We start from the raw sequence: 24,753 nt of genomic DNA on the forward strand, positions 1-24,753 counted from the left end.
TCAGATTCTTCAATATAGTGGCACATGAATAATGCCACGGCATAGCCTTGCAAAGGCATTTTTGTCTCTATTTAACATCTCTCGAACTGTCGCCTCAGCAAAGAATCCTTAACCTCCCAATCTCAGGGTCCTCTCTCTTCAGCAGCCACATGGACGACAAAATAACTCGCTGAAAAACGGAAACGGATACCCTTAAGGCAGTTGGTCTAGAAAGGCCAAAAGAGCAAAGAAGATCTTTCAAGCCCTACCAGCACTGTTTTTACCCTGAGAGGGTTCAAACCCCTCAATGGTATCACGATCGCCAGCAACCACAACACCAACAACCTTACCAGCAGCAGCAACAAAAACAGACTAGAGGAAGATCCACCCAACAGCCTGCCCAAGGTGGTAAACAGACATCAGGCTCCAAGCCATGAATGTTTCCTTCCCCTTCTTCCATTACCCACTTGGGTAGGGAGATGCATTTCTCATTTTCTTGCAGAGTGGCAAAAGAACCACGCATGACACCTGGGTGCTGAATATTGTTCAAAATGGTTATTGTCCCAGATTCACAAGTCCCCCACGGACCATACCAACAAAACTGTCCAACTGCCATTTGCAATGGCTATAGTCGGAAGTCAACATCCTGCTACAGAAATAGGTGGTGGAGACTGTTCCTCACAGACAACTGGGAGCAGGCATTTATTCTAGATACTTTCTGGTGAAGAAGAAAGGCAAGAACAAATTCAGACCCATTCTCGACCTGAAAGTAGCCAACAAATGGATTTGCGAGAAACGTTTTGTTTGCTGGTGTTAAATCAGATTTATCCCCAGTTACAACAGAAAGACTGTCCCTTCTCCATAGACCTTCAAGATGCATACTTTCATGTACGCTACTGGGGCTGCTTTGACAACATTTTCCAGGGCTGCTTTGGGTCCCCGTCCTGCTATGCTCCTTTATTCCAACAGTGGTCACTATATTTAATGTAGGCCAATGCATCATGTTGCTTACCTTTTACGCTCCGTCATATCCCTCTAAGGAAGAGGAGCGACTCCACCATCTGGACCCAAAAAGAGCATTTTTGTTCTCCCTTGACTGCACATAAGAGTTCCAGATAGACAACCAACTCTTTGTGGGGTATGTCAGAGTGAAGAAAGGACAAGCCAAGTAGAAGCAGACAATCTCCTTATGGATCATACACTGTATAAAGATCTGCCTGCATTGGTCAAGAAGGAACCCCTTATGGGCATGCAAGCTCATTCCACCAGAGCTAAAGCTGCTACCACTGCATTAGTAAGCAGAGTTCCAGACTTAGACACCTGTCAGGCAGCAACATGGGTCTCATTGCACAAGTGTACAAAATACTACTGCCTAAACAGTGAGGTCCATCAGGATGGGCATTTTACCCATTTGGTTCTGTAGGACTTCCTCAAATGAAATTGAAGTAATTTACCTTTAATAATGCCTTATCTGGTAGAGACTATGGGCCTCATTACAACCCTGGTGGTCAAAGACCGCCAGGGTTGTTTTGGCGATTGTACCACCAACAGGCTGGCAGTACAATTTACCATATTATAACTGCGGCGGTAGAGCCGCGGTCGCACCTGAGGTTTCCCGCCATCGTTATCCCAGCGGTTATAATCCGCCAGGGCAGCGCTGCCCTGGGGATTATGACTCCCCTTCCCGCCAGCCTGTCCATGGCGGTAGAGACCGCCATGGAAAGGCTGGTGGGAAGGGGCGTCGTGGGGCCCCTGGGGGCCCCTGCACTGTCCATGCACTTGGCATGGGCAGTGCAGGGGCTCCCAGGCACAGCCCCACCCTGCTTTTCACTGTCTGCACAGCAGACAGTGAAAACCACAACGGGTGCAGCTGCACCCGTCGCGCTTTTCACTGTCTGCACAGCAGACAGTGAAAACCACAACGGGTGCAGCTGCACCCGTCGCACGGCCACAACACCGCCGGCTCCATTAGGAGCCAGCTCCAATGTTACAGCCGACATCCCCGCCGGCCCAGCAGGGATGTTGTAATGCGGCCGGGGGGATTGCTGCCGCATAGGCGGCCGCTCGGTGGTCCAACCTTGGCCGCCCGCCAAGGTTGTAATGAGGGCCTATATCTAGCCACAGATTCCTTATCAACCCACCCATCCTCCCTACTCTGCAAATGGATTTCTAGGGGCAACTGTATCCCTTTCAGGGCCCTGGTTTTCAACACCTTTGGCCAGTGTTCTTTGTGGCGCCACGCTCCTCCAATGGAAGGTCACGAAAAGAAACTGAGCTCAGTGTGCCTGGGTGGCTCCTATATCGGAGTTCAGAACCTCACTTCCAGCGCAGAAGATGCTGATGATGCCACTTGGATCCAAACCCTGCCACCTAATGGCGCGCAGGAGTACTGCTCATGCAAAAATTTCAGGATCCAGTCAGATGCCAGGGGATCATTCTAAGGTAAGGAATTTGTAGCTAGATGTAGTCTCTACCGGGTAAGACTTTACTGAAGATAAGTAACTTGTTTGTTAAAGGGCTAAAAATAGTTAATGTCAGAGCCTCCACCTCAAGTCCATCATCTCCTTCCACGTTTCTTGAGGCTATCCATCTTCTTTCTTGCTTAATACCTTAAAAGTGTAACTTTCTGGTAGTCATAGAAGATTTTATAATCCTCCATTAAACAATGCAGCAGTAGATTTTCAGAGTCCTACGGGTAGTAACACACTTCAAATAAGTTGCCGTTTGGGCATGTAACTTTTCCCCACATCAGTTGTTGCATCTCCCTGCATAAGTGTGCACTGGCTTTCAAAATTACTTGTATTGCAAGTTAAATATATAAAATTTAACAAATTTTAAAAATATATATTATATAGAATCTTTCACTGTATAACCTACTAATGATTACATATAGATTTAATTAAAATATATAAAAACAAGTAACAATGTAAATTAGGCAGAATGTTGACGCAGCCTTTTTTTAAAAATCATTACTGTCATGGACTATACAAGACTTGGAATACTTTCCTAATATAATGCCAACAAAATGGAATAATGTTTTCGGGGACTCATTTATTTCAGAAATCTGTAATATCTGAGATAAGAACCTTTTTCATGTACATATCCAGCCTTCTGAACAGGAAAGTGAATGATTTGAAAGCAGTCTTATCCAGCTGCATGTCTCTCAGTGTAGCCACATTTTGTGAGCTAGGTGGACATTCTAGGTCTTTATTAGAACACTGAGTTTCACAGGAAGCTGGTGTGGGAATAAGGCATAGTGATATGTGGACTAATACTGTAATGAGGTTTGACTCAAGTACTAGCTATTAATCTCCTGGGTAGATATCAATCAGCTACCAGTATTTTTGTTAGTGTACATCTGTCTTATTCACAATCAATTTTATTGGCTTCTTATAACTTCTTCTCATATTTCAAAGGCAACCTTTTGTGTAATCAAATATAAATCAATGTAGAACAATGAAAATATGTCAAACAAAGCCAATAAAAGTTTTAGAATCAAAGGCTGCTTTCTCGGTGCAGCTTAGTATTCAAGTAACTGTACCATGTGCAATGTCATCAGTGATGCCATTTCAGATGTTGTATTCATGTTATCAAAAATGTGAAAGACTACTCTATGAGTGATTTAATATGCGAGCTGTTAAGCAGTGAATTGTGAGGGTGTGAGTTATAGTTACTTGAAAAAACTATAACTGGTGAATTTCAGCGGTACCCCTACCATACCCTCTCATACCTTCTTTTTTTTTTTTTTTTCTTTCCAAGAAACGGGGACTAAGTCTCACTGTCCTGAATGGTGGCCACAACATTTCTCATCATGTTGAAGCCAGCCAATCACAGCGTGAGCTACCGTGGGACTTGGGGTAGCCTCTCACTCCTGTGGGAGTGAGACAGCGGAGAGGGGAAAAGCCCTCAGATGATTAATGGTGCGTGCTTACGGGGCTCCCCTGAGAGTCCCATGAACCCAAATGCCCAAAGGTACATAAATTTGGAATATTAACTACTGAACAGATTTACACCAAATCACAAAAAACATGATTTATGGGTAAAGATCTAAATTTAATATAATTCCGTTCAGTCGTTGGGCTGTAAGAGCTGGTCAAAAATCTCTATGAAAATTGCATTAGAAAATTGCAGTTTGGGACCTCCCTTTTTTCTCAGCCCCCGCTTGATGGCTCACCCTGAAACTTACAGAGAAGGAGCTGAGGTTGTTCTTTTTTTGTTTTGGAACGTTTTGTGACGATTTGTCTAACAGGGCCAAAATTATTGGCAGACCAAAAAACACTCTTCTTATGGTAATAAGCACTAACTATGACTACACAGCGGCGAATGTCACAAAATACCACAAGGTGGTAAAAGTGGACAATTAACAACAACTTAAAGAATGTGAAAAACGTTTCTATAGATTGTATTATGTGCAAAAACCTTGATACTGTCATTCATTGTGATCAATATATGTTCCAAAAGTGCACAGCAACTCAAGGGTCTTTGGCTCCGAATATGGGCCAACTGTGCTCTTTTGGATATGCCAAGACATTTAATTATTTCAAAGTGGTTGAATCCCATTGAAAGCCATTACCTGCTGACAAGGATCCAATTATGATATCAACACAAGTACAATGAGTCCAAGCGGCACAACATCGAAAACACAGTGTTTTGCTCTGTTCCAGAATAATTTCTTCCTATTAAAACAGGCTGATCTGCGACTGTATTTTATTATGTTATTATCTTTTCAAAAAGGCACATAATCAGTGTAGATAATTCAGGAGAGTGCATGTGCAGTTAGGGATTCTTCAGCAGTTTCCAGTTACCCCCAGAGGTTAAAATACCCAGGTATTCATGAAACGAAAATGGGGAAACCACAAAAGAAACTTAATACAGAATGTGGATGCACACAGTGTCCTCATTTGAATAATTTGGGTATTTTTTGTCCTTTGTATTTTGCCATAGTATGGTATACATGTAGATTCATTCTTGTTGAGATTTTAGTGTGCTGGTTTTAATACTTTTAATATGTTTAGTATTACATACTGACATTGAAAATGTGAAGCATCAAACCTAATGAAACATCCATAGATAGCTATTGTTTGTACATTTTGCTACAAAAAAAATAAGAAGTTTCAGTATACTATTTTAAATTTGTTTTGAAGATCGACATTTGGAGGAAGCATGGCTTCTAAATCAAGCAGATCTGCTGAATCCATTTCAGATGAAATAGAAGAGCACAGTGCGCGAAGGGATACAGCTGTTAGTCTATCAGGTAAATGCTGAATACAGAATGAACGAATGACTATCTAATTAGTGAATGATTGATTTATAGTGCACCACATTCCTCACACTTGCCCTTGCCCTTCGGGGTCAGTGTCACACTTCATATATGTTATTTTGTTTCATAAGTGAATTGATAATGTATATTTGAAAAATAAATTAATATTTTAATGAATTTAAACATATTTGATTGAAAATTGTGCACAACTTAAAGTGAATTCAAAATGTCATTTACCCTCATCAGGTACTTCCACCTAGTGAGGCCTTCCAGAACTGGAGGCATTTGTAGCATCAGTAAGAGATGTTCAGCCGTTGTTAAAGAGGAGACTGGCTGAATTGTGATTGAAGATAGAATTAACTTGTTCATGGCCCTTAAAACAAGAGATCTTGTCTCGAAGATAATGCATTGTTGCATTGGTAACCCATGCATTATCTACACGCAAGCTTATTGTGTTCGGGGAGTGTGTGTGCACTTTTTAAAAACTAGAGGTTAAGTAAGAAACATGATGCAGGTAGATACAAACGCATTAGTCAATACTGACTATCAAAATTGCATTCACATTTACCTTTATTCTTAGGTATTATATGTGAATTGTTTTCAAAGGTTGGACGTGTTGCAAACAGGAATACTGCATTAGTGAGTTGTTTTCATATACTAACCTAGGAATTAAGGGCCAGATGTACCAAAGGGTTTTTTCCCATTCTGTGTCAATGGGAAAATGTGTTCGTACATATGGCCCTAATTGACTTTCCTATGGGGCAAAGACATTATGCTTTTTATCACATTCCATTCGACAGGTTACATGAGGTGATTTTCACTAAGGCAAAGACCTATTTTTTATGTTGGGTAGCCTTAATATGTCGGTCTCCATTTAATATCCTTAATTCATTAAAATGCATGGAGCCTCTTCGTATTAACAGCAAACATATGGAAGGGGGCATGGTGATAGTCATTTATTTATTTAGGCAAGATGTGTGGAGCTGTGTGAGACAACAACCTGCATTAGTTTCCAATATTAAAAATACGGCTACAGTCCTACCTTTTAATCCTGTTTGTTAGGTTAATCCTATGTTAGTGACAGACTCCTTAACTTTCGCTTAGTTAAACTGAAAAGCTATGGTTGCCTCTAAATAAAACAAGCATTTGCAAAGCAATAGGTCTCGCATTTACTTGAGTTGGAGCTATTGGCATTGTAAATGCATAACTGAACTTTTTGCCTCATTAATTGGTCAACCCTGCCTCATATTTTGTTCCTTTCTGCCACATGATTCCAGTGGCCCTGTATGTAATTAAAGCTAACAGGGTACTTACGTGTTGAACTAACATAAAAAACGAACGTCTTAAAAACAAACAAAAAACACGAACACTGAAATTCACATTCAGTTCGAGTTACTGAGCAACTATCTCTAACTTGCGCCACGTGCATGCACTGCCCCAGAGTCCAGTCACAGTGTTCCGCTATACTCTCGTTTTAACCCCTTCAAGCACCTCTTTAAATGGGGATTTCTCAAACAATTGGATAGATTTGCACCAAATCATAAAAGCCATGCTTTCAGAGTGAAGTACTAACTTATGACAGATTTGGACTAATTTCCCTCAGTCGTCTTTTCTGCATCAAAGATCATTTTTTAAAAAAATGGGAGTTAACATGAGAAATCATCGTGTTGGGAGCAGCCCCCTTTTTCTTTGCCCTGGTTTGACGGATTGCCAAAAAGGCGTGCACTGAGGAGCTGAGGTGTATTAACTTTGTTTTTTAATGTTTCGTCCAGGTTTACCAAATTTCACTAAGGTTGGTTATTAGCACAGCAAAAATGGCTCTTCCAATGGAAACTTCACCGCCACTGTGTAAAATGGACATAAATATATAAAACACGCGCACACACAGGTAGGGGATTTCAGTGAAACAAACCGCCATCATCTATCTTACCGAGCCCTGAAGGAGGAAGAGGACATGAGGGGGCTGGACCTGGAATATGGGTGGGGGGCAAAAATGATCTTTCCCTAGTGTACAGGCAATTCTTGGTAAAATCTGCATAAACCCCTCCCTGGCCTTTCTGCATAGGCAGCTTTTGTGGAAACGAGGACGACACGCTGTTGCTGGAAATGTGAAAAGGTCTACATTTTCTACTCAGCAAGATGGCTCTACGCGTTGCACCCTCGACCCTGTCCTCTGCTTTAACAGGAAGGCCAGGACGTCAGGGAAGGCCAACCTAGCCTTCCATCCTCCCGAGGTCGGCATGTCGAATACTATCTGATTTACCATGCGAGCACTTAGAACAGCAGGCTGAGGGTGGTAAAACACTACTTGAAAAGTTATTAAGTTTGTTCAGGGAGACCGCACACTGCGCACCGTGAGCTGCATTCTTCCAACCGAGGCGGGTAACAGAGGTACTTCTTCCTACACAACACCTGGGGTACGCATTCTCTCACACAGTGGCTTGGCTCGGAGTGTGCCCGCTGGAATGTGGTGGGCACTTCTGAGGCCAGCACGGTTTCACTTACCCACCCACTGGAAGTACGTTCACAAGTGACCTACCAGGGCCTTTTCTTTCAAACTCCCTGAGCTTCAAAGAACAGCGCATTGTTTGGGCTCGAACCACAGTGACCTTATGAAAACAGGCTGCCCACCAGCGGCTAAACTTGGGCCATAATGCTCAGCTTATCCGTTTACCTGCAGAAGTGTAGGGTACTCCATTTTAGAATACAATGCTGCGCACTATTGGAAGCACAATGTGTTCTGTCACATGAACACAAAGAGGCTGTGCTGGCTCTCAAGAGGCGTGTGGAAAGCCAACGAAATACCTGATGTAAACATAGAAAACAAGCAGCTGTGAAGGAGAAGACAGCCTCGTCATGATGTCAGTAACGTCATCGCGCATGATGTGTGGCGGACATCTTAAATTGGGTGAATATATATTAAATATTGTAACAGTAGCGATTTTCTCTCCGCATCGGCAGCACGTAAGAAAATCGATAAAAATGTAGTCATGATTGTCTTTGCACTGTGGGGGCAGGGGTCGGAAACAGGCGCCCTCATAAACAGCCTCTAACATTTGACCTCCCTTTGAATGCTCGGTACATGTAACCAGAGAAGAACATCATTTAGAGCCCTGCTAACAGAAACGAACTGGAGCCACTGGAAACCTACAGCTCTCTGGTCAAATACTATTAGCCTCAGAAAAAAGTAGTCCCTAAGCACATGCTACATTGCCACAAGTGGAAAGGTACAAGTACTGACTGGGGCCATGCTCCAGGGGAGTGTACAGCTGTGGAAAAGGTGGGACAAAGAGGAAGGATTGACCACTAGCAAGCAAAGATTTTTTAAGGGCACTGAAACAAACCAGTGAAAAAGCAGAGAGCTCACAAAGAAGTATGTACTAAAGCATGGGTACTCACAAACTTTTTCTCTGGGCCAAAATTGCAGTATGGTTTGCGGCCGAGGGCCGCACTGAAGTGACAGCGGGGGTGGGTGGGCGGGGCTTATAGGGGGCACAACCACCCCGCCCCCTTTTTCAAAACATTGCTCCCCCAGTAACACACACAGCGCCATACACACACAGCGCCATCTGCACACAGCGCCATCTGCTCTCAGCCCTACCCCAGTAACACACACAGCGCCATCTGCTCTCACCCCTACCCCAGTATCACACACAGTGCCATCTGCTCTCACCCCTACCCCAGTAACACACACAGCGCCATACACACACAGCGCCATCTGCACACAGCGCCATCTGCACACAGCGTCATCTGCACACAGCGCCATCTGCACACAGCACCATCTGCTCTCACCCCTACCTCAGTAACACACACAGCGCCATACACACACAGCGCCATCTGCTCTCACCCCTACCCCAGTATCACACACAGCGCCATCTGCTGTCAGCCCTACCCCAGTAACACACACAGCGCCATCTGCACACAGCGCCATCTGCTCTCACCCCTACCCCAGTATCACACACAGCGCCATCTGCTCTCACCCCTACCCCAGTGACACACACAGCGCCATACACACATAGCGCCATCTGCACAAAGCACAATCTGCTCTCACCCCTACCCCAGTAACACACACAGCGCCATACACACACAGCGCCATCTGCTCTCACCCCTACCCCAGTGTCACACACAGCACCATCTGCTCTCACCCCTACCCCAGTAACACACACAGCGCCATATACACACAGCGCCATCTGCTCTCACCCCTACCCCAGTATCACACACAGCGCCATCTGCTCTCACCTCTACCCCAGTATCTCACACAGCGCCATCTGCTCTCACCTCTACCCCAGTATCTCACACAGCGCCATCTGCTCTCACCCCTACCGCAGTAACACACACACACAGCGCCATCTGCTCTCACCCCTACCCCAGTAACACACACACAGTGCACACACACAGCGCCATCTGCTCTCACCCCTACCCTGGTAACACACACACACAGCGCACACACACAGCGCAATCTGCTTTCACCCCAACCCCAGTAACACACACACTACATTAAAAACAAATAAATAAATAACCAAAGAGCCTTACCTGCCTCAATAAAGCACTGTAAAGATGCCACAAATGTAGAACGGCAGGCAGGCAGGCGGGTGGCAGACGTGGAGCCGGTGACAGGAAGCAGACGAAAAAGCCCCGTAAAAGTTAGCTGCAAGCGCTGACTTTTAAGGGGCTTTGGCTTCCAGGATCGTCATGGAAATGCCATAAATAATGGCCGCCGTACGTAAACATAGAGGAGGGCCGCGGGAGCATGCGCAAAGAAGCCACTATTGCGCATGCTCCCACGGCCCTCTTCTATGTTTATATACTGCGGCCATTATTATCTGGCGTTTCTTGGATGTGTCCGCGGGCCGCCAAGGTAGGTCCGTAGGTACGTGGGCCGTACTTTGAGTAACGTCGTACTAAAGTATATACAAGAGGTCTCAACTGCTCTGCCTAAAAATATACAACATACAAACAACTACAGATTTAGTCAGTATATTTTGCAAATTTCTTTATGTTCCTTTGAGACATTTAGGGTGAAAACCTAACTTTGGAACCCCAACATTAACTGTAAAGTATTGAATGCAAGGATAGAGCAGCTCTGCTTTTTCAACTGAAGGCTGTGTCAATAGGAAAAGTGGAATTCTGGAGTAGACGCCCCTCTTTCCAGGCATGTTGGGTGGTAATGCAAATTAAATGAGAACAAGAGTTGATTGTTCCAATACTACCTTTATTTGTGTCACATGCTTTCTTGCCGATAGGATAATATTTTGCTGCATCCTAATGATTCTCAGTGATACAACTACAATTAGCTTACAGTACTATGACTATGGAAAAAATAAAACTAGATTAATTTCACATTACCAGCTACAAAACGTTATGATGCAATTAATGCTACAGTGACTGTTAGCACTCAAATTAATCAACTAACTTTGCGGTGTCACCAATCTAATGGTGGTTAGGGCTTTTTTAAAGAAAGAAGTCCACTAATTGATAATTGCCACATCTAGAAAATGCTTGCTGATTATCAGGCATAAATATTTTCAACTCTGTACAGCGGCCTACATAACTGTCAACCATCAGGCTTCTAAAACCCTATCCACCTGCATTTGGCCCAGTGAACAGTCCTAAAATGAATTTCCACATTCATGCATTATTTCACCCAAATGGAATCCCTAGATCCCATAACTGTCAGTCACCTGCGGTGTCCCAAGGTTCTAGCTCTGCCATACTTTTCAGTCTTTAAATGGAACCCCTGGAAGCCATGATGTTTACCATAAACCTGGCATCTTCCAATTTGTTAATGAAATTCAGCTCTATCTAGAGGTATTGAACGTCAATAGCAGTGCCGGAAAACCCAAACCATGTGCAAAGCGCATCTACCGCCCAATCTAAAACATTTCTACCAAGAATCAACTTTCCACACTGCCCTGTCCTGATATACTTGCACGAATATTCTAGTCCTGCTCTTCTCGACGACACCTTCAGATCCTCAAAAGCATCCTTTAAAATTACTGTCCTTGCTGCTGCACACTTTATCAAAGAGCAATCTAAATTTGAGTACATTGGCCTCAACCAGATTGAACTGCACCTTTGCCCTTCACATCTGTGTCTTCCTCAAGCTGGAAACATCCCCCAAGAGGCAACGATCGCCAACTTGTCACTCTGTGTAGCAGAGATACTGCCTTCCTGTGGTGGACTGTGCTGCTCAAAAAGCCACCAACCCTCCAGACTGAACTATAACATTGCAAATGGTAGAAAAGCCGAATACCTTTTCCTATATTCACAGACTGTTAACTTACTCCTCTCCGAGTCATAATGGCAGATATTTCTTTCAATTCGGAAAAGGAGGCAATGGGCAGCATCTATTACACTGCCAGCCATTTAATACTCTATAACGGAGCACGGAAAATGCCCAAGACATTCAGACGCTTCCACTATCCTCTCTATCAGCTACATCTGTAACTATTTTGTAATTTATAGTTGCCAAAGAATATGTTTGACACTCCCCATCTTGATGCACACAGTATATGTATGTATGTATATGTATGTGGTAAACATGCTCACACATGCCACACAAGATTGACTGTAAAAGTAGTGAAGGTACAAAGATAACCAGCGCTAATTCACTGCCGCAGGCAGAATGCTCTGTGCACAAAATGTGATTTATCAGTACCTTGAAACAAACTGATGGGGATTTTCACATATAAGTTCATAGATGAAATGAGGAATGGCAAAAGGACAGCATTACCTTGAAGGGTCATTTGGTATGAGGATATCCCGGTGACACAAGCACACTCTGAATGTGTTGCCCTGCGCAGCATACATCTTCCCTAACAAAGCAGAAACGTTTTAACATCCATCTTGACCACCGCTCATGACTCTGGGCTGGATTCCAGCACATCATTCTTTTGCACACGCTGCCATTACAGAGTGAGACCAATCTTATGCACATGGAACTTTGTCATGTGCCAGTGCAAACCGCCCAGCTTGATCTGCCAGACCATGACACCTCTGTGAGGGAACAAGAGCAAAACCACTTTTAGCCTTGTTGGTCCTCCACAGTGAGGCACAGTGCGAGTCCTGTGGTGCAGGGAGCATGGACCCATGTCTGGATCCACCTGTCACATATGCTCTTTACTGAGTAAAAGCATAACATTGATGGAATGAATTCTTGAGCCAACTTAAGCCGATGTAAATGCACCTTTTGGAAAACCTCTCAGTGCACATTTAAATGTAACTTTGGTCAGAGAGCACTTAGATTACCATTATTCGTTTGGATTGCTGTGTTTTCTCTTAGCAATTTAACTTCACACTGAGTAAAATAAGCTTTTCCAGTAGTAATGTAATGGTGCCTTTCTGCCTGTAACCATCTTTATGATGTAAACTGCCGGCCTCCATTCATTGTTCAGAGCCGGTCAATGGCAGATGTTTTTTAATCAAATTCTGAAGAAAAAAAAGTTCTTGTGCCTGGCACTTTCTTAGGGTGTACATTATATGTCTCATCCTGGTGTTAAATGTGTGATTGTTAGCCTAGAAACATCAGTCTGAGCCCAGGCAACACTATGTAGCTGGCACTATATGAATGACAACAGGAGGTAATGCCATGAAATTAAGCTCCTCTCCACTGTTGTGAGAAGCAGTAATAGTCATGCATGTTACCCCCAAATCCTCAACCACATACTGTTTTGATCCCAAATAATGCGCTATCTCTATGCACTTGTCTTCATGGAGTCCTAGTTTCACTTCAAATGAAAGCTACTTTTTTTTTCCTCTGCGTGATGTTCCCAACTATTCCTGCTCTAGATGTATACTGCAGAAAGAAACCACTTTGCTTGCAAAGGATTGTCACTAGTAGTGCTTCTTGTGGCAACACTGGTCACCGCTGTCTTCCAGAGTGAAAACTAATCCCAAACATGCGCTGTCTACTATCACAAATCAATTTCCCCACTTAATTCACAAGCCTTTAGTGTCTTCCATGTCACTGGCCTTATCAAAAGTAGCCCACAGTGTTTATCTAAAAAGAGTTCAGTTTGTCTGCCATTGCTTTCTCATAGCTTTTGGCTTTCAGATATTCCATCACATTCATAAATGTTCCATTAAATTTCACACCACTGACATCAGAGCTATTTCCCTGATCACACTTCAGTGGATGTTACTACACAACTCCTCTCCAGTCCTCGAATGAGCATTCACACAAGGTTGGTCTGCCAATTAATTGTAATAAGTTCCTTTCAGCCTGGCATTACCCTCCAAACATAGCAGGAGAGGGCACAGAGCAGTGTGGGAAGTCCTTTTTCTTTTGTTGTTTTTCTGTGAGCAGCAGCCAGCCTCCACCTCAGATTCACCATTCACACAAAAATGTTGGAGACCATCTCAGGATAACTCTAAAGAAAGATGTACTAAATGTGATTCTGAGCAGGCTTTAGCTGTACTCGTCCTGATGGGTGGAATCTTTAATGCAAAACCAATGTAAGTACTGTTAACATATATTCATGGTCATTTAAAGAAAAATGGGGTCCATTTACTTGTGGTCACTAACTTAATTTATATGAGGACCAGTAAGCAATACCCTTGCATCAGGCTAGTTTTGCATAAATTAGATTATGAGTTTACCTGCTTAAGATTATGGGTTGCAGAGACCTGTTTGGTATCCTCTGTCCTAGTGCACACCGTGGGAGTTGCTTCGGAGTGTTGGTTTTGCAGTTATGGGGTTTCTTGGCATATGTAACCCTCAAAAAGAAAAAAACACACACAGAGAACTTTGAAGGCCTAGTTAAGAGTGAAATGAGGCTGGTGATACTTTCCGACCAGGAGAGTAATCTTGGCAATGCCCTATTCCCATTTGATTGATAAATCTGATCTATTTTGTTTTACATTTGGAGCCAAATAATCGAAGTGGATAAGAACTCTGACAGTAATTCTCTTGCACTAGTTATGTAGCTTCATAGTGAAGTGTCTTTCTTAGTATTTCCATCCCTAAGTACTTCTGTTTCCAAAATTAAGATCAGTAGTGCCTTTTTTGTTTTTTTGCAGATATACAAATTCGGAGAGATGAAATCCGGGAACAGGTGACCGAACAAGATCTTAATAAGGTTGTGGATGTATTCTTAACAGAAACAGACACAATATGGTTTTTGGATATGCCTGCTTTGTTGGTATCAGTGGACTCTGAAGAAGCTGAAAAAATCAAGTATGTTTATTTTAAAACGTAATACTGTTCTGTTTACTTCAGAAGGTAGCATCGGTGCATAATAACCGTGTCCATATACATGTAGCTGTTCTGTTTCGACTTGTAAAATGAATTACCTGACAGTGGGTCCTAGTCAGAGAAAAAGATCTTGAAAAATATGGGCACAACTTTGTGCTTCGGACTACGCATGCTTTTCTATTTTGTTTCTATTCACAAACATTTCCAGAAGTTCGCATGGAAAGCTGTGCCAAGTCTATGTTTCAAGGCATCCTTCTGCAAATGTCATGTGACTGTTGGTGAAGACTTCTATGTGCCATGTGTGGAAAACTCCATACGATGCAAATGGAGTTTCCTCTGCAAATGCATTTTCTTGAGAAAAATACATGTACTCAGTGGAGAAAGCACTTTCCCTATACCTTCACAAATCCTGGAGAATCTTATTCCCCTTCCCTTCCGTAAGCAGAAGTTACTTTAGTCCTTGGTGCTGATCATTTCTAGGGAGAGAAGAGTTCATGTTAGGGTTTAGGAATTGCCACAAACAAATGTGGGCGCTCTCAAACTTTGCAGCAAACCACACCTTAGAACAATCACTTCCATCCCATGATTGGTGTTTACTTCTGAAGATCTCACCACCCTATGGAGAAAAAAGCTGCAGTAGTAAATGTATATATGCCTGCCAGTGACCCCTTTGTGAATTCCTGGCACACAAAAGAAAGGTAAATTTGGTTGTAAACTTAAGTTTACGACTGAATTTCCCTTTGTGACTGGAACCCAGTATGTTTTGTTAACTGATATTTCTTTTGTTCATAGATCTGTCAGAGACATAGGGGGTCATTCTGACCCCGGCGGGCGGCGGGAGCCGCCCGCCTGGAGGGAACCGCCAGAATACCGCTGCGCGGTCAAAAGACCGCCGCAGCTATTCTGGGTTTCCCACTGGGCTGGCGGGCGACTGCCAAAAGGCCGCCCTCCAGCCCAGTGGGAAACACCCCTCCATGAGGATGCCGGCTCCGAATGGAGCCGGCGGAGTGGAGGATGTGCGACGGGTGCAGTAGCACCCGTCGCGAATTTCAGTGTCTGCTGAGCAGACACTGAAATTCAAAGTGGGGCCCTCTTACGGGGGCCCCTGCAGTGCCCATGCCATTGGCATGGGCACTGCAGGGGCCGCCAGGGGCCCCACGACACCCCTCACCGCCATCCTGTTCCTGGCAGTCGGAACCGCCAGGAACAGGATGGCGGTGAGGGGGTCGGAATCCCCATGGCGGCGCAGCAAGCTGTGCCGCCATGGCGGATTCCCATGGGCAGCGGAAAGTCGGCGGTACACCGCCAACTTTCCGTTTCTGGCCGCGGCTGTACCGCCGCGGTCAGAATGCCCGGCGGAGCACCGCCAGCCTGTTGGCGGTGCTACCGCCGGCCCCGGCGGTCCTTGACCGCCGGGGTCGGAATGACCCCCATAATTCTTTAAGCTTAGACAACAGTATACTTTGTATTTATTTATTCAATAATAATTTGTAACACATTGAGGCCTTTGAATGGCCACTCAAAACAGTGGCGTAGCGTGGGGGGTGCAGGGGGGGCCGGCCGCACCGGGCTCAACATCTGGGGGGGGGCGCGCTCGCACTCGCGAGTGCTAAAATCCACGGGTTAGGGGGCGCAAATTACTTGCCTTGCCCCGGGTGCTGACAACCCACGCTACGCCACTGACTCAAAAGCATTCATCGATTAGGAATTGAAGGAATGGAAACGAGCAGTGGCAAACCCAATAGGTCTGGTGTTGACTGCCCTACTGTTCGCTTTATCAGTGCTTGTTCGGCATCATATGATCATGAATGTAGAATATTCCCATCAGCATGTGGGCATCTTGGAAACACTTCTCTTTATTTAGTTAACAAATGCAACTCTCACTGGAAGTTGACCCTTCATAAAATTCTAAATGTATGTACCTCCTCCAGGAGAAGGATGCTGCAGACCTGCACTCTTCATGTGTGGTTGTTTATCAACTACCCACCCATATTTTAAACTACGAATTCTGTAAAAAAAAAATGACAAGAAGAATGCTCATGGAAAGAGCAGCGATCTGCCTGAGGGAATAGTTGGAAGACCTAAAGGTTGAAGAGGAGATAAGGAATTAGCAAAAGCCAGATGGAGAGACTGAATCTTCCAGATAGTGCTCTGGAGAAGTGAAATTCAGGGATCAAAAGGAGGCACAGATACCATTGTCATCATTCCAGAAATCCCAACAGTCACTAGAACTTTGGTCAATTTCAAGACCAGTCTCATCACAGACATGTTCAGCATCAAAGCACTCAAGATCGCCTTTGTGGAGCCAAGGCATCATAAAAAATACATGCTGTTGAGAAGCTTTACACTAATGTACTCTCCTTTGACCCTCTATTTAAGATCTCCTCCTGGGCCAATATCAAATTTGCCTCCTAAAATGCTTAGGGCAAGAAAGTGGAGTATTAGTTGAGGATGGTGAGAACCTACCTCTAATAATCACCATCCTTGTGATGGTGAACCACAAAAGTTCAATAAACCTCAGGTTAGTCTTCTGGTCTGGACGCTTGGCACACAGCAGTCAACCTTACACTTTACAAGTAGAGGTAATATGGAACGTATTTATGCAGTACTTAAACAGTAATAAAATGAAAACACAACATAACAAAAATCCCACACCAATTCGTAAAAATAGAGAATATTTGAGTAAATAAAATGACACCAAAACAATAAAAATCCAATAAATAGAACCCGATATTTGAATTTTTAAAGTTTGGATGAAAAATAGCACCACATAGCACAGGGCGCCAACTTCGGTTATCTGGATGCACTAGAGCAGTGGTTCCCAACCTTTTGACTCCTAAGGACCTCCACTGAATAACTACTGGAAGCTGGGAAATCCCAAACAATGTGTATGATTTAAATTTCACACTTTAAAACAGCAATTTGCAAAACAATACACAAACATGTACACACCAAACAGATTCTCGAATTGCTAAAGGTACCATTATTTTATATTTAAAAAAATGCTTACATTGAAAATGTTAATTGGAAGATTGGCGATGCATCTGGGCAACTAACTTTTCAATGTTTAGTTTTATTTAGGAAAGCTGAATCCTTAGATCATGTTCTACATTTTCCAAGCTATTTCTGTTTTTTATTTTTTAGGTACTTGAGATCTGAGAAAGTTTTTTTCACATAAATATGTGGTGGGGGAAAGGAAGTAAAACCTTCTCATCTCTCTTTAGCCTCTGTCACATGTAATTCATTTGCCTAATAGCACCTCTCATAGAAGTGTAGGGTGTCAGAGCACTTTAGAGGGCACTATAAGGTGTAGGATTCACATGTCATCCACACTGGTAGGCTTTCTAAGAGTGCTTGATCTGGAGACACACAAACTCAGGATTCAGAACAAAACACACTGGTTAGCATTGACTTTAATAATAAGAATGTATTTCTATGCAAGCAAAACTTTTTATAGCGGCAGAAGGAAAATGAAAGACTGGGGGAAAAAACAGAAATTTCTAATTTGTGCCATGCAGTTTGCATGCAGCTCTTTGATGGCAGTTCATAGCTCTCTGTGCTAGATTATGATTTTAACTTAACAGCACAGTAACAAAAGAATCTCTGTGACAAAAGCAGTACTCCATTGTGCTATGTACATAAAATACTGTTCTTTGCATGATACACTTTCTTTGCAGAAGGCATATTAACCATCAGCACTACCTTAGATGAGTTAAAACTGCAACCAGATAAAAATCCCATCTCTGCAGGAGGTACATTAATCACTCAAGTTACCTTGACACTTTTTTTTTTTGCCTGGAACCTTCTGGATGTACAAGGAACCTTACAGTGCTTTTAAAGATGCTGCACAAAGGAAGTAATAAATATAAAAACACGCATGGGTTGCTGTCAAAGGCCCCAGCTGGAGAAGTGACTTCCTGCCAGCCCAGGCCTGCAAACCCCCTGGAAATGTATCACGGACCTCTGGGGGGCTGCGTACTACAGGTTGGGAACCACTGCACTAGACTACGTTTGAGCATGGGTCACATATAGGGGCTAGGCTTGTCCTGGTGCAAGGTGTACATTCTGACTTACAAACTTTTATAGAGAAGAAGTGATCAACAGCCGAACAAGTTGTAAACTAAGTGAAGCGGGTCTTGATGATGGCAGATTGCTATAGATCAAGGTCCCAGTGCAGTTGTCGATGAAGGTGGGAAAGCTTCAAGCGGGCCAAGCCTGAAGTGCATGCTGCAAAGGTCTTGAAATGGATCGGATGCTACTCGGCGTTATTCTTGATGCAACCCTCTACTTTCAAAGCTAGACAGTTTTCTGAAAGTCATACCTCCTTCAGCGGGGCAAATCAGCACATTGAGGCCGACTGACTACTGGATGTCAATAGCTGTGGCTTTGGCGTCATTAACACAAGCCAGAGGTCCAGGACCTGGGAGGCACCACTTGGTGGTTAGGACTCACTCCAACAGAGGCCAGCAGCAGGGTCTGGGGCAAGTCTAGTTGGATCTGCTAAGCTGGGCAGTTGCGGGAAGACGCGCCTCTGGAAGTTTGTTGTGTCCCTGTAGCTCAAACAGGATGAATGCCAACTGCGCCACTTCTGGGGTCCTAGGTTCAAAGCAAGTAGGTCCAGTCTTCCTTCAGTTTCCTTAGACAGCAGAGCAGTCCTATTTCAGACTCCCCACTGGTCTAGGAGTGTTCTGAGGAGATGTCTGTGGGGTCCCCTTTTATTTCTAGTGTCAGCCTGTGGATGGAGAGCAAGCCTTTGCCCACCCCCTAAACCCATTCTTGCCCATTACTTCCCTCCCATTGGATTTGGTGTCAGCCTGACTAGAGAGACAAAGGAGAGGCAGGCCTAGGAGTGAACTCCATATGCTAGTTATAAGGGATGTAGCCTTTGAGGCTCTGGAAGAGGCTGGTCAGAGCCCCTAAGCCATTCTTGTAATGGGAGAAGTCTCCCTCTCCCCACCCAGTGTCCTTTGTCCACTGTCAGGTAGCAATACACATCTCACCAAAGGAGAGCCTTAAGACGTCAGGTGGCAGCTGGACACTGGAAGAAAAGCATTTTAGATTTAGGCAGAAAAAGAAAACCACTTTCTAAAAATATGGATTTCCAAAACAGTCATATAAAATAAGACTTGATCATTATGTTGGATTATAAATTACTAATAAATTTAGTACTTGAACCATTTTGCTATCTATTTCCAATCTGAATGTATTCCTTATTAAAGGGAATAGTGTAAACCAGTGTTTTCCTATGGAAGAACCAGCCTTGACCAGTAGTAAATGGCTTTGGCCAAAAAACATTAATATACATGTCCTACTTTTTAAATATTATGGGTGCTGCCTTATGAGCTTTTAAGCCCTAGCTTACGTGCAATTTATAAGCATTAAAAAGAAAGGTTTAGGCCTGGCAAATGGTTTATTCCCATGTTGAAATGGTAGTGTGAAACTGCACACACAGGCTGCAGTGACAGGCCTAGAGCCCTGCTTTACAGGGCTACTGAGATGGTGGCACACGTGCTGCAGCCCACTGGTTGCATTTATTTTACAGGCTCTGGGTGCATGTAGTATGATATGAGGGGCTTTGAAGTAAATTAAAGGTTCCACTCAGGGTTATACCAATTTCACAATCCTTAAAGAAGGATGCATAAGCGCGTTGCCTCTGGTTAGCAGGGGTAAAGTGCGCAGAGTTCTACAGCCAGGGTTCAATAAAAAGGTGAAGAAAAAAAAAAGGTACCCTTCTGGCTACCCTGCTGGAAGACTAAATGTCCAACAACTAGAATGACCATTCTGCCCACCGATTCATTTCAATTACCTCCACTACACCTGAAATTACGAATAAATCCTGTAATAGTGTTGTACCAACTGTTGGCCTATCTCACCAGCATCCCCAAAGATAGATGAAGAAGGTGGTCACCTTCTCTATCGTCTTCAAGGAATGCCTCCGGTAATTCCTTCTCAACATATACTCTTACGCCATCAATAGGTTCACCACTACGCTCCTGTGATGGATGATATCATCATTTTTCTGTAAGTACTTATTAGAGGAGCTAATAAGTGGAACACTTAGGGTATGATTCAGAGTTTGGTGGATGGGGCTACTCTGTCACCAACTTGATGGATATCCCATCCAACATATTACAATTCCATTTTATCCTTTGGAAATCATAATACGGCAGACGGGATATAAGATTATGGTCCCCAGAATTTCAGAGCTAGTAGAAGAGTTAACTGGCTTTAACTAAGACACTGTTTTATGCTTTTTCCTTCCAGTTGGCTAGAGGTCAGCATGGTGATATATAACGTTGCCCCATAAATCAACTCTTTTGCAACCTACTCTCGACTTTTGGTGTTTTGGGGAGGAGAACCCTTTCGATAACCATAAGTGTCACCCTGGGTTGTATTTTCTGAAAGATACTTTTAGATACCATGGTCCCTTGTGTGAGGTAAATGACCTGTACAAGGACCTTAATGTTCTGAGTCTTGGCTCTGACAAGAGGGTTGATTTTACTAACAGCCTGGAGGATGTAGTAAACCCTAGGCTTTTTTCAAAGGGTTGTGTTCTTTGATAGGGTCTCTTACAATTTAAGAAGCTGTTCCTTTCTGTACCTTGGGTTGGGTTGTGTAGGTTTCTTGGCTTGGCAGCGTTGGGGCAGCCTTGTCAATTGCCTTGCCCTTTTGAGGTCTGGCTGTGTCAGCTGGGCTGATTCTCTTGGAATCTTCATGAGTTTGCTCTTGGTTGCAGGTCAAAGGTTCCGCGAGGAACACAGAGCTGGGTTCAAGCCACATTTTCTCTGTATTGCTTTGATAATGCTGTAACTTAATTCAGACTCTTAATTGAAAATCTAGATTCTTTCCTTTTAGGCCAGATATTTCTTTGGGAATCTACTTACTTTTTTGTCTATTTCTGTTGTAACATTCCAGCTCCATTGTAGTGAGATTACTACTTGTTCTTTTCTTCCTGTCCCATGTCAACTAGACCTGAGAGTATAAAATGGGACTCTTGTTTAACCCTGTTTACCTTCAGACTACATGTATATATGTACATCGGACAGAAACACGGTTGGCACTGATTAATAGTAATTGTTCTGGAATCGCATCAGCCTGGGCTACCTCTTTAGTCTCAGAATCCAGTTCTCTGCTTAACAATTACACACCCTTCTTAAGCACCTTTAAAGAAATGTTTGCCACAGAAGACCAGTGGTGTAGGGTGCATGAAGATCTACTGGAACAAATGGTGTAGAGTTCAAGAAAATATACTGGAATTTCAACATGGGTTTTGCAGACTTGCATAACTCTGTTCAAAGCTCTTGCAGCAGATGGGAAATTGACAGATTCAACTTTGTTACCTTCATGTAGAAAGGTTTAAAGGTGAAGATCAGGTAAATTAGCCAACATAGCAAGACAAGGTTTCTTCAGTGTGCCACCATTTCCACTCTTCACCTAGTTACCATACTGGACTTAAAAGTGGACGCGGGAGGCAGCAAGCCTTGTCTTCAACCTAAAAGGTGCCACGAAGAAGGTCTCAGAAGATGTGCTTGACACTTAATATACACTCAGTTCTTCACTGTCAATCAGTGCTCTTCCATCAAGCCATGAATCAATCGATCAGTTTGCATTGTTTTGGATCTTTTCAGCTCACATATGGCAAATGCCGGTAGACAAATATCAAAAGTGTTCGCAAAATTCACTGTTGCCTTTCTAAATCCTGCAAGGCGTATCGTCTTGTAGTTTTCGTCTAGAAAAGGTAAGATATTCTTGGTAAGTTGGGATTTGTAGTGATTTTCTAGCATCTCCAAGATTTTTCTCTTTACTGGTGGCTTCCATCATTGTTGCCAAAAGTTGTGGACTCACAGTATTCTCTGGCCTTATAATTTAATTGGAATTAAGACTTCAACAGTGAGTTACAAGATCAACATTTAGGCCCATTTTAACACCACACTGCTCTCTGACATGCCTACTATACAGTCCCCTATCCTCATAGAGCTTTTGTTCTCCATTTCCGCTTGCAGGGTTATCTGCATGCTCTCCGCATTCATCTAAAAATCTAGATGGTACATTGCATCATTACAACCGGTACTCTTGTTATTCCGTCACACCGTTACTCCCTGGTTTGGCTTCTTTCCCTCCAAGGCCCGGTGTCCATCAGGTCTGTCTGGGAGTACCCCGTGGAGCACTATTTCAAAGGTATCTGGTACATGGTCTGGAGGAGTCGATCTGTGGCGGCTAGAGCATCACTCCCTCTCTCAGGCCAGTGCTGAGGACCGGTGGGCCGAAAAGAAAGTGAAGGCTGGGAGTAGTACTGGAGTGCCTGCGGGCAATGGAAGAACGTTGAGGTGAGGTTGGGTTGCCATTAGCACAGTTTCACCACCGTGAGCCTCATGGTTGCGCTACCAGGGCGCACGAGCCACCTTCGCGGGTCACCTCCGCTAGCAGAAGGAAGTGTGATAGCTTGGTCTTCGTATCTGTGCGCCGCTGCTAGCAATGGAAGTGATAGCCCATCGGAGGACCCGTTTAATTGAATATCCTAATACAAATGGGGACAGTTGCTGCTATAACGTTGGCAGTTTTTGCCAGATCACAAGGATCCATGTCATATTCCTGATCACCATATGCCCAGGGCTGCCATGCCTTAGAGCAGTGGTCTTCAAACTTTTTAATGCCGCGCCCCCCCCAGTTGAAAAATAAAAATCATTAGGCCCCCCTCATAAATTTTCACAATTATTTTAGAAGGATGGCAATGTTTAAATAGGTCTAGACCTATTTAAACATTGCAGTTAAGTACTGTTACCTTTTTAAAACTGCAATAACATGCTTCTGCTTCAAACAAAGGCATGTTATCTGTATAATATTTCTTTTGGCCAGAGTTTGGCGCCCCCCCTGGGATCACTTGAGGCCCCCCAAGGGGGGCTCGCCCCCCAGTTTGAAGACCTCTGCCTTAGAGCATGTCGTTCTTGACTAATTGTTCACGCCGGTGTCATGGTTTTGCACACCCCCATGTCATGCTTGCACTAACATAATAGTGATAGTTCTTTAATCATATGAGCATTGTTTGCACAACGGTGTGAATACTGGTGTGATGCTTGCACTGACATAATGGGTGTAATTCTTGCTATTTAATACGAGTACCACTTCTTTCATTTCAGACGTTTTCATTTATTTTTAGAAATATAATACATCGTATAAGGCAATGTAAGTTCTGCAGAGCGCACATGTTACATATATTGTACGCGTGGAGGAGAATCGATATCCGCATTCCAAACTTACTAGGTGTGTTATCGGATAGTTACTTTTATCCATAGAAACGCAGTAAATAACCTGGTGAGTGTAGTTAGCACATTGTCGTTTGAGTGATATGTTTACCAAAAGAAGAACATGAAATCGAGAGAAAGAAACACAATTGGTAGCTAGGAAGGAGGAATAGTGAAAGAGAGAGAGCCGAGTACACAAGCATGGTAGGTGGAGGGAACGTGGGAGGGGGGAGAAGCCGAGGTTCAAGAAGTTCCATAGTTAATATCGGTACGATGCAATAGGGGTCGGGTGGGGGGAGGCGTTCTAGAGGATAAATAAGATGAACACTTCCGATTTTAATTCGACATTCCAGTTATTCATCCATCCACCCATCCATGATCTTGATGCAAGTACCCAAACTTGCAAATTAATGAAGGAATTATTTAACTCACGGGCCTTTTTTCCACCATGCGTGTTTGTTGTGGGTCTTTTTCTTCCAACACGTTTAATGTGCGCATATCTGTAATACTACGCCCAGTAAAACCACCAGAGGGCGCCCGAGACAGTGAATGTATAAAAGCTGATATTTACTGGCACAGCTACGTATGTGCTTATTTAATTACTGAAAGAATGCTTCTGTTTGTAAAGGCAGATGGGTATAGTTTGAGACCCCGTGGCCACGTTTCTAGTTCATATGGCTCTCTTATCTGGCATGGCGAGACGCAGTAAAGACAGTGAATAAAGATTACATTATATAAGGATTAACTTTTTAAAATTAACATTACAGCCGTTTCTTACTAAAATGAAATTACCCTGTCATACTAGCTGCACGACCTACCCACACCCAGCTTCACTCATGGAATTGTTCCTGGATGATCCGCAAATTCAGTAATTCCTTTGAATAACTCATCATTCCATTTTATGCCATTAATCAAAATTAATTTGCTGGCCACGACAAAACTAGCCAGTGACCAATTTGAAATGCCATTTTCTGATCAATTAAACACACTTGTCACATCAGCAAGACCTTTGAAAAACTAGTTTATGTTCCACTCCAGGCTCACATCAATGACAACTTTGTCCTACATGACTGCTAGTC

General features: G+C 43.5%; 1 protein-coding gene across 1 annotated transcript in view; it reads left to right on the top strand.

Moving 5' to 3' along the window:
• The window catches only part of DNAI4 (dynein axonemal intermediate chain 4), a 214,517-nt gene that overhangs the window by 52,791 nt on the left and 136,973 nt on the right, over positions 1-24,753 (top strand). The window contains exons 4-5 of the mRNA XM_069232482.1: positions 5,124-5,233; positions 14,258-14,414. Of these exons, the coding sequence (XP_069088583.1) occupies positions 5,124-5,233; positions 14,258-14,414 (267 nt within the window). The remainder of the gene's footprint in view (positions 1-5,123; positions 5,234-14,257; positions 14,415-24,753) is intronic.

This window comes from Pleurodeles waltl, chromosome 4_2 (assembly GCF_031143425.1).
Source record: "Pleurodeles waltl isolate 20211129_DDA chromosome 4_2, aPleWal1.hap1.20221129, whole genome shotgun sequence".
Taxonomy (NCBI): domain Eukaryota; kingdom Metazoa; phylum Chordata; class Amphibia; order Caudata; family Salamandridae; genus Pleurodeles; species Pleurodeles waltl.